At 41.0% G+C, this 14,500-nt stretch overlaps 1 protein-coding gene across 2 annotated transcripts in view; it reads left to right on the top strand.

Annotated features, from left to right (window-relative positions):
• Positions 1-14,500, top strand: part of LOC134608926 (collagen alpha-6(VI) chain-like) — a 188,828-nt gene that overhangs the window by 75,107 nt on the left and 99,221 nt on the right. For both annotated transcript variants that reach the window (XM_063452178.1, XM_063452177.1), the window contains 3 exons: positions 3,605-4,153; positions 9,383-9,940; positions 13,047-13,622. In XM_063452178.1, the coding sequence (XP_063308248.1) occupies positions 3,605-4,153; positions 9,383-9,940; positions 13,047-13,622 (1,683 nt within the window). The remainder of the gene's footprint in view (positions 1-3,604; positions 4,154-9,382; positions 9,941-13,046; positions 13,623-14,500) is intronic.

The following is a 14,500-nucleotide window of genomic DNA, read 5'->3' as shown; positions in this document are numbered from 1 at the left end:
TTGCCCTGGTAAGAGTCCCCAGACCTCCGTCCGCCGCTGGCTCCAACCTTAGTAGGCGTTTGTCGGCGCAGGATTTCAAGCTGCATGCAAGCCTCCAATTTTGCCCAGAATCTGTCAAAGATTTTATTAATAGAGTCACTTGAGCAGGCTTTTGTTACTGCCCTGTTAGTTTGGTGCCATCGCTTAACTGACACGCTCGTGTCAGGGTGAGCCAACATCTTGTGGGCGTCCAACCCCATTTTGTGTAGGGGGTTCGCTGCGTCCATCGTTTGGTGTGGAAGTCGGAGCACCCTGTCCGGTGGGGACCGAGATCTCCCCCATCGGTCCATAGGGGGGGGGGTGAATGTGGTCTGCACGCTCGGTACGGTTGGCAACTGGCGGGAAGGCGGCCGTCCGTCCCCCGTGCCTCCGCTAGGCCTCATATCGCCACTGCGGTTTTCTGTCAAGTTCAGCGATGTGAAAGGTACCGGCAGGTCAGTAGGAGCCTCCTCTGTACGTTGAGCCCAATTGCAGGTAGATTCCAGCAAGTGGGTTAAAGATATTCGCAGGTTTTGGGCTCACACTGCAGGAGCTCAGGGAATGTGCGACTGGTCTGCTAGCTGGCTCGGCTCCGCCCCCGGAATAGCTCTTTAATGCAACAAACCCTTTTTTCATACAACTGTACTTATTGTTGAGCACATTTTTTTTTACAATTTTTTTCTTTTTACGAAATCCACCACCACCATAACTTTCTACACATAATTGCACATGGGTTTTCAAGGAACATTCCAAGCACCATAATCACTACAGCAACATTCCTCAAGTATGCAGGCAAACTATTCATTCAGTGTAGCATGGCTGAGCGGAGTGGACCACGGTACAGGAGCTCTGATTCCTTTACCCGGCCGGTCTGACAGGAAGTGCTCACTGAGAGAGCACTGCCTGTCAGTCTGGCCAGGTACAATAAACTAAAGCTCCTGTACCGCGGTCTGCTCCGCTCGGCCACACAACAATAGAGGTAGGAAGCGCACCAGGGAGGGGAGGGGACCACTAAGGGGGTGGTGGTGGGACACCAAAAGACAGGGAGGAGAGGTGAGAGAAAAACTAAGGGACAGGGAAGGGAGGGAGAAAAAACTAAGGGAGGGGAGGGAAAAGAAAAACTAAGGGACAGGGAGGTGAACATTAGGGAACAGGGAGCGGAAAGGAACACTAAGGTACATGGAATTGAGGGGCAAGGACCACAAAGGGGCAGGGAAGGGAGACAAACACTAAAAGACAGGGAAGTGAGAGAAAGGTACACTAAGGAAAGGGAAGGGACAGGAACACTAAGAGACAGGGAGGTGAACATTAGGGAACAGGGAGTGGAAAGGAACACTAAGGTACATAGAATTGAGGGGGAAGGACCACAAAGGGGCAGGGAAGGGAGACGAACACTAAAAGACAGGGAAGTGAGGGAGAGGTACACTAAGGATAGGGAAGGTAGTGGAGAGAAGAGGAACACTAAGGGACAGGGAGGAAAGTGGAGATAAACACTAAGGGACAGAGAAGGGAGGGGAGAGGAACAGTAAGGGACAGGGAGAGGAGAAGGGGCAGGGGAGGGGAGAGAAACACTAAGGGAGGGGGGCTGACCCCTAAGGGACAGGGAAGTGAAAAGTAAGGGAGGGGAGAGCAAACCACTAAGGGGCAAAGAAGAGTAGGAGAGGAAACCACTAAGGTGGGGGGGGGGGGCACTAAGGGACAGGGAAGGGAGAGGAGAGAAGACTGATAAGGGACATGGAGAGGAGAGGAGACCGATAAGCGACAGGAAGAGGAAACCACTAAGGGATGGGGGAGGGGGGAGAGGACATCCCTAAGGGATAGGGGAAGGGGGAGAGGAGAAGAGACTACTAAGGGACTGGAGGTGAGACCACTAAGGGACAAGGGCAGAGTGGAAGAGATTTCAAAGAAACATAGGAAGGGGTAAAAGCGACAAACAAAGGGACTGGTGGGGGAGAAAGAGGCACACAGAGGGGCAGGAGTGGGAAGAAAGACACACAGAGGGACATGAGGGGAAAAAGACACACAGATGGGCTGGGGATCAATAATGCACACAGAAGGGCCTAGTGAGAGACAAATACACAGAGGGTCTGGATGTTAAATAGACACCCAGAGGGGCTGGAGAAGGGGAAAAGGAGACACACAGAGGGCTGGGGGAGACAGTGGGCTGCGGTGAAAGAGACACACCCAAAGGAGCTGGGAAGAGTAAAATACACAAAGGATTTGGGTGATAAGAAGACACACAAAATGTGGGCGGATGTAAGTGTTGTAAGAGATACGTATGCAAGGAAGGTGTAAGAAACACAATGGGGATAAAAGGGGATAAAATACACTAAAGGGGGTAAGACATTTCAAAGAGGGGGTAAGAAACACAAAAGGGGGGCCAAGAGGCACACAAGTGAAGATGTGCACCCACAAATCCTTGCACCAGCCCTGCACCTAAGCATCGTTCTCCATTTCTACTACAGCCTTGAGACAACTAGAAGCTCTCTATCCGAGTTACAATGCATGGAATAGCTTGCTGACTTAGAGCAATTACCCGAAACTCTCAGTCAGTGAGCTGGCTCAGGAGGGCAAACAGAAGCTCTTTGAAGGTCGTAGTGGAGGCATGGAGTGAATCCCATTCTAAAAAAGGTTTGACTTCTTCCAGTGGATGGTGCCAGGGCACGCCTGGCACCATAAATGCAACAGCGGGCTAGAGTGGTTATGGCACTTGTTCCTTTATGAATAGGAACATGCTTGTGGCTCTATCATGGCTCAAAATGTTCCTGGGGACATTCTCACTTTGAAACCGACCCTATCTCACGGTCTCAGCAAGGTGTTGGTATCTTATGAAACTAGGAAATGTTAGAATAAGCAAGTCTTACTTCAGGGAAAATGCTTGAGTGAAGGCAATAAGTACCATGTAAACAATTCAAATAATGATTATTGTCAAAAAACGGTTGTCTTTAATAATGGGGATGTTAAAAGGCAGCTGTCATTTACCAAGCTTTTAAAATTATGTGTACATGTGATTACAGATAACGATGTATTTTAGAGGTTAGAAAAATTGAATTAAATGTTGGCAACAGCACCTCTTTATCCTGCAAATGGGGGCCTCAATTTAGCTCTGTCCTTTATTCCTAGTATTCAGCATAGATAAAGCTTAGAGAACAGGATAACTTAAAGAAGGCTATCATTTTTTCACCTCTTTTGCAATGTTTGCCTTGGCTTTGCCTTGTCTGAACTGAACTATGAAATAATTTACTAAATCATAAATATAAATTTAATAAAAAAATAGAGAATCTTATGTAAAACAGTTAACACGCGTTAATGCCTTATTTAATATTGTAAATTCCAGAGAACTCCAGACAATTACTTTTGCTGAATTCTAAACTGCTGAAGAAAGCAAACATTTAACAGAAATTTAAATTTTGTCCTTAATCACTAAAAAAGTTATAGTATATTTTGCATATACCCCCACCAATATATATTATTAATGTTTCAATATTTGAACATCTGTATGAATTAAAATAATGTGCGTTTATAGATATTTATTTAATATACAATTTCATGAACATTTTGTAACAGTTGTCATTTTTATATTTAGGTTGTGTGGACACAGAAGAGGCAGATATTTATTTTCTAATTGATGGGTCTGGGAGTATATATCCGGAAGACTTTGATGACATGAAAGCATTCATGACTGAATTAATAAACATGTTCCAGGTTGGAAGTGATAGAGTACGCTTTGGGGTGGTCCAGTACTCTGATACTGATAAGCTGGAGTTCGACCTTACTAGACACACCACTCATAATGCTTTAAAGGCAGCAATTCTTCAGATTGAACAGTTAGGAGGAGGTACCAACACAGGAGATGCTCTGACATCAATGAAAAGTATTTTTGCTAAATCCAGTCGCAATGTTCCCAAGTCTTTGGTCGTCATTACTGATGGAGAATCTCAAGACAAGGTGACCCTGCCAGCAGCCTCAGTTCGAGATGATGGAATCACAATTTATGCTATTGGTGTGAAGAACGCAGTGGAAGAGCAGCTGACAGACATAGCAGGATCTAAAGAGAGGAGCTTCTTTGTCTATAATTTTGACTCCCTTAATACCATCAAGCATGAATTGGTCCGTGATTTGTGTACACCAGAAGGTAAGTTCTCAGATGGCTTTTGTTATGATGATTTACTGAAGGGTATGGTATCTCATGATTCCAAGTTTATTAGCTTAGAATGTCCATCAACCAGATGGGAACTGTATTCCTTTTTGTATTGCATAGCTGGTTTGTAATATCAGGCTGTTCTTTACTTATTCCCACATCCAATGGCTACTCAATATGTCACATATTGTGCATCTTGTTAATATAAAATATTCATTTTTAGAGGAAGCCAAGTTCACATGAAGTACATCTTTAGTGCACAAGTTAAATGATATCACATTTTCAACATTTCATCAATACTTTGTACAGATATGTTTTGTGGCATTTGTATTCACACACCTCCACTGGCATCTACTGGTGTGACCATCTTGGATAAAGTGGAAGACAATTTTAAGTAAATATAAGAACTTTTGTTATAACATTTCTAACACAAGATATGTATTACATTCATTGTAATCCACATCTCAAATAACATTTGTGGATCAAGTCAGTTTTAAACAGTGATATATTTAAATCTGACTCAATGTAAACATGTGGACCAAAATATTAGCTAGTAGCTTTAACCCCTTAAGGACACATGATATGTGTGACATGTCATGATTTCCTTTTATTCCAGAAGTTTGGTCCTTAAGGGGTTAAGGAATGTCAAATGTAAAACATGTATACTACAAGGCTGAATAAGAATTACAGCTACTCTCTGGGCTGAACCTCATTTAAAGGAACGTCATGTCACCTTATTATTTAGTGAACTCCTAATGTTTATTTGCATTTCACACAAATTGAAATGGTTGTTCACTTATAAATTATCATTATTAGCAGACAATTTAATAGTGTAGTAAAATGAAGTGTAGGTCACCTGATAAACTAAGCAAACATAATATATCTTCTATAAGTAATATTAATATTTCTCCTATACATGTACCAGCACTTTATAAAACACGTGTATAAACAGAATATGTACTTTTTTTAAGTGGCACCATTTTGTATTTGTGTGACAAGTCCCATAGAAGTGGCTCTGCCACCTTTTGGGGGTCTTTGCATATTTATAAAAGATCCCAGATGGTGACTGTTCCGTGTATTGTGATGGCGCAGATGTGCAGGGGAAGGTCTCTTGTGGGCACCGACATCTTCTTCCATGAGACCCTTTTCAGCATTGTACTTCCAACTTGGTATTATGATTTGTTTTCACTTAGCTATAGTTTCAGTGAACTTCAAACACAGTAGTCATAAGCATTTCATAAATATTTTCTCTTCATGTAATGTTCATTAGTTTTGGGGGAGGCTGGAATGAGGATGACAGAGGCGCTTTAAGTTTAAGGAACACTATAGTCACCTAAACTACTAAACTACTTTAGCTAAATAAAGCAGTTTTAGTGTATAGATCATTCCCCTGCAATTTCACTGCTCAATTCACTGTCATTTAGGAGTTAAATCACTTTGTTTCTGTTTATGCAGCCCTAGCCACACCTCCCCTGGCTATGATTGACAGAGCCTGCATGAAAAAAAAACTGGTTTCACTTTCAAACAGATGTAATTTACCTTAAATAGTTGTATCTCAATCTCTAAATTAAACTTTAATCACATACAGGAGGCTCTTGCAGGGTCTAGCAAGCTATTAACATAGCAGGGGATAAGAAAATCTTAAAACAGAACTTGCAATAAAGAAAGCCTAAATAGGGCTCTATTTACAGGAAGTGTTTATGGAAGGTTGAGCAAGTCACATGCAGGGAGGTGTGACTAGGGTTCATAAACAAAGGGATTTAACTCCTAAATGGCAGAGGATTGAGCAGTGAGGCTGCAGGGGCATGTTCTATACACCAAAACGGCTTCATTAAACAAAAGTTGTTCAAGTGACTTTAGTGTCCCTTTAAGTTAAAATGGAGTTTCAGCAGCCTCTTGAGGGGGTTCCATGTATTATGGGGGTACTTTTGGGTGTTGTAAATTGTTGTATTTTTCTGTACCTGGAGATAATTGAGTTTGTACAGTTCCTGGCTCAGTTATCTCTCAGGGGAGAAGTTTACTGTACGTATAAATTCTGAAGTTTTGCGTGCATTAAACAGATCTACTCCCAGCATTAAGTCTTGGCGAATGTGTGGGGGGAATGCTATAACAGAGGAGAGTTTTGACCACTGAGAGCTGGATCCAGGATCCTTGTCCAGGTTGAGAAGCAACGGTGAGACCCCAGCCAAGCTGCAGCGGCTTGGGGCTGAAGTGCTGATGGTGTCCCGGCAATAGCTAGGAAGCATGTTTGGCGGAAGGCACCCAGTCGGGGTACCAGGCAGTCTGCCACAATTACATTGAAGGACTAAAACTGCCTCTAGTGACTATCTATCAGACAGTCACTAAATGCACTTGTGCACCTGCTTGCTAAGCTACTTTTGCGACTTCACGCTTTGCCAGAGGACATCCCGTGTTAGTTGAATCCTCATAGGAAAGCATTCCTATGGGGAAGACCTAATGCATTTGCAGCATTGTTTTTAGCCACTAGAGGGGTGGGGGGAAGGGGGTGGCACGAGGGGGTTGTGAGCAGAAGGCTTTATAGTGCCACTGCATATGATGTTTAATATCATGTTAACTTATCCATGTATGTAAAAAGTATTTGTGAGGAGTGAAAACTAAAATTTAATGCAGAAATTCAACTTTTCTACTTTAAAAGTACACTAGGCGCCAATACAACATTAATAGTGGTTATGGTGCCAGGAGTACCCAGGATCCCTCCATTATAAGATAATAAACCATTTTAGAACAGTTTGACTTCTTACTTAGGGCCTTCCGGGCACCACTAGCTCATTGGCTAAGAGTGTCAGCTGTTCGCTCTCAATCATTGAGCTAAGCCCTGCAGCTCTGGCCTTTGATTAGACACAAAGCTTCCATTAGTAGGGGAAGGGAATAGCGCCCTGTGGAACCTAGAAAATAAGTCAAAACATTCTAAAACAGATTTATTTTAATTTACATTACATGTGGCACCAAGGCAATGATGGCATTATAACCACTACAGTATGATGTAGTGGTTATGATGCTTCTGTTCTTTAACACAATTTCTATGTAATTATGAAAAGTTGATGCAATTATATAAATTCCAGAGAAGTGACACTTCCCCTTTAATCATATAAGATGAAATGTTTCAATGTGTCATTCAACTTAAATACACAATATGTGAATATAAAAGTCCAAGTTCATTCCCATCTGTTGGTAATTGTCTAGATATTATGTGAATGAAAGCTTAGGGCATGTCTCTTTGTAGGATATTGCTGAAAAACAGTTATTTCCCTTTACACTGGCCAACCTTTTCTTAATGCCATGTGTTGTGCTATGCACTTATGCTCTGCTCTTCCTCAGGCCTCACTCTATCAAAGTGAGGAGATGAAGAGACAATGAAAAGTCTAATTTCACTTCAGAAAATGTATTTATAAAACCTTTTTCCTTTAATTATATTCACCATTAGCCTCACACGTAATCACATATGGTCCTTTCATTTTTAATTATCATTTCATTTATTCTAGTTTTGTTACACTGCTTTAAATATATCAATAAAAAAAAAATATAGGTACTGCAGTTTGAAGAGACGCAGGCTGGAACCAATTATGAAAATTTAATCTTTATTGTAAATCATTTAAAAAAAAAAACTAAATGCAAGACACTGACATGTCACGCCATAATCAGTCTAACATGTTTTAACCCATGACTTAATCATATCGTTAGCTTAGAATGTACACAAAATATACAATGCTTAAAGAATCACTCCACTGCCCAAATGGGCAAAAAAAAATAATCAATGTTTAGTAAATATACCCCTAATAAATACATGCATGAATTATTGATGCATGTATTCATCGGGGGTATATCTTGAAAGAGCTTGCAAAGGCTGCAGATCTTATAAACTGCAGTCTTAGCAAGTCCTCCCTTTTTTTCCCCAGAAGTTCAGTTTCTTCATAGGGAAATTTCAATCAGAAGCTTCTCATTGAGAAGTCTCTAAATTGGTGCCCATGTGCACATGCGCGCTGGCTCGTGCTTGCGCGCATTTCTGGCCTGAAATCTGTATTAACTGAGTGAGCTGGTCTGAGGTTTCTTATAGAAATCAGCACTTTTATAAACTGGGGTTAAACTAGTATACTCCTCACCCACAAAGCATTTCAGCAAGCTAAAGCTGAAGTTCTTTTTCAGTCCTTTGAGAATACTGGTTTTAAAAAAAGAATGTGATTACAGTGAGTTAATGTATGTAAATATTAGGAAAATGTATTATATTTTTACTTTTATTGCTCCAGAAAGTTGGCATTATTACATCAAACAGGAGTTATCCATAAGTTCATTCTAATAAGTTAGTGTTTTTTTGTTGTTTGTTTTTTATCAGACAGGAGGCTTAATGTTTAGTTTATTCTCATTTGTGCATTATGTGCTTATGGAACTTGGGTTGAATATTATCTGAAATCTGATTGGGTGAAAGCACTAAACAGCCAATCAAAAAACAAAGAGATTTTCTTTTCTTCTAAAAGATGTGTTATAATTATAAGCTATATTTATTTCTATGTGGTCGTATCGTAAATGGATATTAGGTTCATACAGAGCTAATAGGTGAGTGGCATTTTAAAAGTTTAGATATTTTTTATGTCAAATAAAAAAAAAATTAAAAGTAACTTTAATACATTAGTGTTAATTAGTGTAAACAGGGGTGCCCAAAAGTTAGATCCCCAGATGTTTTAAAACTACAGCTTCCATGATGCTTTGGCATGCCAAGGCAATGCAAAGCATCATGGGAGTTGTAGTTCTACAACATCTGGGGGTTCTAACTTTTGGGAACCCCTGCTGTAAATCACCCTAGCTAGACCATATTATTATTGATATTTACATTTATATAGCATCAACTTATTCCGCAGTACTTTACAATAGTATGATGGGGGAATTTAACAGATGAGACTATTACAAAAACACTGTTACAGAAATAATAGGTTGATGAGGACTCTGCTCATAGGAGCTTACAGTCTACAGGAGGAAGAAGGGAACCTAACTAAGGTTAATTTATTAATTAAGAAAACTGCCACATCCAGCTACTGCTCTTTATTATATTGATATGCTTTAACACTGAAATGTTTCCCTTTCTTAAATAAAAGTATAGTTAAAACATCTATTTTGTGTCCCTTTAAGTATTTTGTACTTAAAAATGTAGGATTTTAGAGGGACAGACACATTTAAAATTGTTCAAAAATGTCTTTCTCTAATCCACAGCCTGCAAGAATGTGAAAGCCGATATTTTGTTTCTGATTGACAGCTCTGGAAGTATTCATCCTGATGATTTTGCAAAGATGAAGACATTCATGAATTCCTTGGTGAACCAAGCTGAAGTTGGGCCTAGCCAAGTCCAATTTGGGCTAATTCAGTTTAGTGATAGAGCACAAGAGGAGTTTGCACTGAATAGGTACACAAAGAAGAGGGATGTAAAAGCTGCCATATCAAGAATACAGCAAATCGGTGAAGGAACACTTACAGGGGCAGCACTAACATTTTTGTCTCCATATTTTGATTCTGCAAAGGGAGGGCGCCGAAGCTCAAACCAATACCTTATTGTAATCACAGATGGTGAATCTTATGATGCTGTGGCAAAACCGGCTGCTGCTATCAGGGCTAAAGGTGTTACCATTTATGCAATTGGTGTTGTCAGCGCTAATGGTACACAGCTTCAAGAGATTGCAAGCAAGCCAAGTCTAGTTTACATTGAAGAAAATTTTGATGCCCTGGAATTCTTGAACAAGCAAATTTTGTTTGAGATCTGCAATCCCGTTGATTGTGAGTGATTCTTTTGTATCTTGTATTGAGTATATATCCTCCTGGGAACTGAGGAAAAAATTGTCTTCCAATGTCTTTTTTTGTGTAATATCCCACCTATTTAAGTTCCCAGCATTCCAGCCTATCACATAACATATCACTGGAAATCCCAGGATGTCCTCTTTACAATACAGCAGGGATTGATAGAGTAGCTCAAAATAATAAAAAGAGATGCATATGATCGAAATGTCCAGTACAGAGGGCACAAGTTAATGGACTGGGTCTCAGGAGGATATATCTATTCAGGGCCGTCTTTAATTTTGATTGGACCCTGGGCAAGCATTTACTTGGGCCCCCCTGACATACATACTACACTTGGGCCCCCCTGACTACGCACAAATACACTACCTGAAACACACACGCAGATACACACTGACCGCATATAGATACACACAAGAACATACAGATACACACAGACTACATATAGATACACTGACACACACATAGACACACACAGATACAAACACTGGTATACATGCAGATACAAAGGTACACACACACACTGACACACATACAGACACACCGATACACAACCTGGCACACATGCAGATATACAGATACAAACACTGACACATACAGATACACACACAAACACAAATGGACAACATACATATACAGAGACACATTCTGACAGACGTACTGACACAGACAGCCATACTGAAACACGCATACACAAAGACATACTGAACCACACAGACACTGACGGACTCACACACACAGACTTACAGATACACTGACAGACATACTGGCACATATACACACAGACAGATGGACATACTGAAACACACATACACTGACAGACATAGTGACAAACACAGACATACAGAACCACACGGACACTGACAGACTCACACATAGACATACAGACATTCTGGTACACATACACACAGACAGACAGACATACTGAAACACACATACAGACATACTGACACACCGACAGACTCACACACACACACACACAGACATACAGACATACAGACACACTGACAGACACACACACACACACACACACACAGACATACTGACACACTGACACTCTCTCACACACACACACACACACACACACACACACACACACAGACATACTGACACACTGACAGACATGCACACATACATACATACGTACTGAACCACACAGACACTGACAGACTCACACACACAGACATACAGATACACTGACAGACATACTGGCACACTAACACATACACACATACATATATACTGACACACACACACTCAGACACTCATGCAAAATTTGATAACCACCCTCCAGTTTCTTACCTTTTCCTGGAGGGTGGCTTCCCTGGGGTCCAGTGGGCTGGCTGGGGTGGCTGGGAGTTAAGCTCTCCCGGCCTGGCCCCCTCCGGAACAGCTTCTTCCTCCTGCGCGGCTCCTGTTTCTGTGGGAGGAAGTGACGCGCGGCTGTCACTTCCTCCCAGTCGGCTGACGAAAAGCAAGGGCCCGGTCGCGCTGTTAAAGCGCCACAGCGCCCGACCGGGCTCCTGCTGACACAGGCCCACCGGGTGGCCCTTAGTGCATGGGCCACCCGATGGGCCCCCATAGTTTGCGGGCAGAGGGCAAACGGAGCAGCTGTCTTGGGCCCCCCAGCAGGGACAGGGCCTGGGGCAGCTGCCCCGTTTGCCCCGCATTAAAAACGGCCCTGTATCTATTTGGGGTTGGAACATGCCTCAAATTCACGCCTCCTACAATAATTTACTAATGTAGGGCAATGATAGATAATGTATGGCTCAGTTCTGTGTTCAAGGTTGGTTATCTAATGTAACCTTCACAAAGATGATATTATAGTATCTATAGTATCTATTTTAGACTTTTAAAGTCCAGCTTAGTTTTAATTAATCTTCGTCTTAAGAAAATAAATAACATTTGCTATACATTCCCAAAAGGAGAATAAACTGAACTTCACATGTGTAGACATTTATCGCACAGAGACTTTTAAATGCATTCACTAATACTAAACACCCGGCACCCTAACATTAGACACACACAAACGCTAAAACGCATACACACTGTCGCTGCATATACAGAAATTCTCACGAGTGCTTATGCTGTCCATAGACATAGAACATCAGTCTTGCAATCATAGAAATCCAAATGCAGTGACACCTAGATTAGACACATTACAATGAAAGTCATGTGGAGTTTTACACTCTGATCTTATACACAACATTTCACACACACGTACTAATTAAAGAGTTATATGGAATTCCAATCAAGGTATTAATATTGCCCTTTCGGGGTCCAGGATTAATAAATGGTGGAATCCTAACTTGTAGTTCTGCTAATATTTCTATAAAGTGTGCTTGCTACATGACGGGAAAATGTATAAATGATGGAATAAAATATGCAAACAAGAAAATGTTATAGATCCATGAGTAAGAATTAGGAGACAAGTAAAATTAAACTAAAAGAAAGACAGCTTTGTGTTATGAGAAGAATAATATAGGGCTGAGGAAAAAAAGTTTTGTATAATGATAAAATAATAATAAAATATTGAGCAAAAAGTCTGACCAAGATACTAGGGACAGCAGAGATTTCCGTGATAAGGAAGCTATGGAGGTCAAAACATGGACTAGTTACTAGAGCAAATGGAATGAGAAAGACTGCATGAAAACAAAATGGTTTAATTTTCAATCAGATGTAACTTACCTTGAATTTTTGTTATCTTCTGCTCTGTAAATTGAACTTTAATTGCATCCAGGGGGCTCCTGCAGGGTCTAGCAAGCTATTAACAGATCTGGAGAAAATACATTCTAAATGAAACAGAATTTGCAATAAAGGAAGTGTAAAGGTTACATGACTCTTTACAGGAAGTATTAAGGAAGGCTGTGCAAGTCACATGCAGGGAGGTATGAATAAGGCTGCTTAAACAAATTGATTTAACTCCTAAATGGCAGAGAAATGAGCAGTTAGACTGCCGTTGCATAATCTATACACCAAAACTGCTTCATTAAACTACAGTTGTTTAAGTGACTATAGTGTCACTTTAATTATAAACCATTTGTATTTACTTTGTCCTAATACTTTGTTATCATTTGTTATTTTACAGCTTGCAAGAGGACAGAGATAGCTGACATTATCTTCTTAGTAGATTCGTCAATCAGCATTACATCTTCCCAGTATACCAATATGAAGAGGTTCATGAATGCCGTAGTTAATGACTCCATGGTAGGAAAAGACCATGTCCAGTTTGGTGTAGTTATTTATAGCACCACTCCTGAACAACAGTTTCCTCTTAATAAATATATATCCAAAAATGATGTAAGAGAGGCTATAAATAGCTTAGTTCGTATGAGTGGATATACATACACAGCAACGGCACTGGAATACACGCAGAAGAGGTTCGAGTCTGTTTACGGAGGCAGAAATGGTGTTCCACGCATATTAATTCTTATTACTGATGGACAAACTACACGGGAGGACCGTCCAAAGTTAGAACCAGTTTCAAAATCTTTGAGGGACAATGGAATCATTGTCTTTGCCGTTGGAGTTGGAGGGGCCAAAATGCAAGAGCTTGAGCTAATTGCTGGACAACCTGATAGATGGTTCTTAGTACAGAATTATACCTCTCTCGAAGGCTTACATGAAAATATTACACATGTTGTCTGTGAGGAATCACATCAACGTAAGTTTCCAACATTTGTTGTCAGTGGCGGAACTGATGTAAATGGGGCCCTTGTGCAAGAATTTATTGGGCCCCCTGTAGCACAATGTGGGGGAACATTTGGAATTAGTATTGGTATTTAAATGAAGGGGTGTGTTTGTAAATAACTTTGGTGTTTGACTACAGGGGATATGTTTGTATCCCTCCTGTGTCTCCCTCTCATGCGGCTCTCACTGTATCTGGGAGGAAGTGATAGGCACTCACTTCCTCCCTCTGTTGGAGGAAGTGAGTGCCTGTCACTGATGGAGAAAGTAAGTGCCTGTCAATGATGGAAATTTTATTCCATCATTTATACATTTTCCTGACAGGGACCCGGTCATGCTGTTAAATGGCTGCGGCGCACTGTTAGCAAATGTATAGTTGAAAAGGTATTCTACCGTACATTAATTAATCATTTTATAGTAATCATTGTAACAAGTGACCAGCAGGCATCCCAAAACACTTAGCATGAACCTACACAGAAGGAATTGTAGATGTCGATCATATAATTTGGGGGCAGACTGTTTGCTTCAGCAGCTGTTCAGTAAGGACCTGCATGTTTGGTTAGGAGTAAGACGACCTTCAAGCAGTGACTGCTCTCTACTTTGTGAGACCTTAGCAAAACTCAAACATGAGGCCCCCACTAACACCCAAAGTGAAAACAAAATAGGGATTGCATTGTGTGTATGAGGAGCTGTAGTTATTTAGAAGGGTGGGCTTGTAGCGCTGGATACAGAGAAGTCGCTGTGCAGTGTCGCTGCTTCCTGTGTTGCTACATTGCAGTAGTTATGACTAGCGATGTCGGAACACGAAATTCTCAGTTCGCGAATGGCGAACGCGAACTTCCGCAAACGTTAGCG

The sequence above is a fragment of the Pelobates fuscus genome, chromosome 4 (assembly GCF_036172605.1).
Source record: "Pelobates fuscus isolate aPelFus1 chromosome 4, aPelFus1.pri, whole genome shotgun sequence".
In the NCBI taxonomy this organism is placed as follows: domain Eukaryota; kingdom Metazoa; phylum Chordata; class Amphibia; order Anura; family Pelobatidae; genus Pelobates; species Pelobates fuscus.
This window is presented reverse-complemented; position numbering and strand designations above follow the sequence as displayed.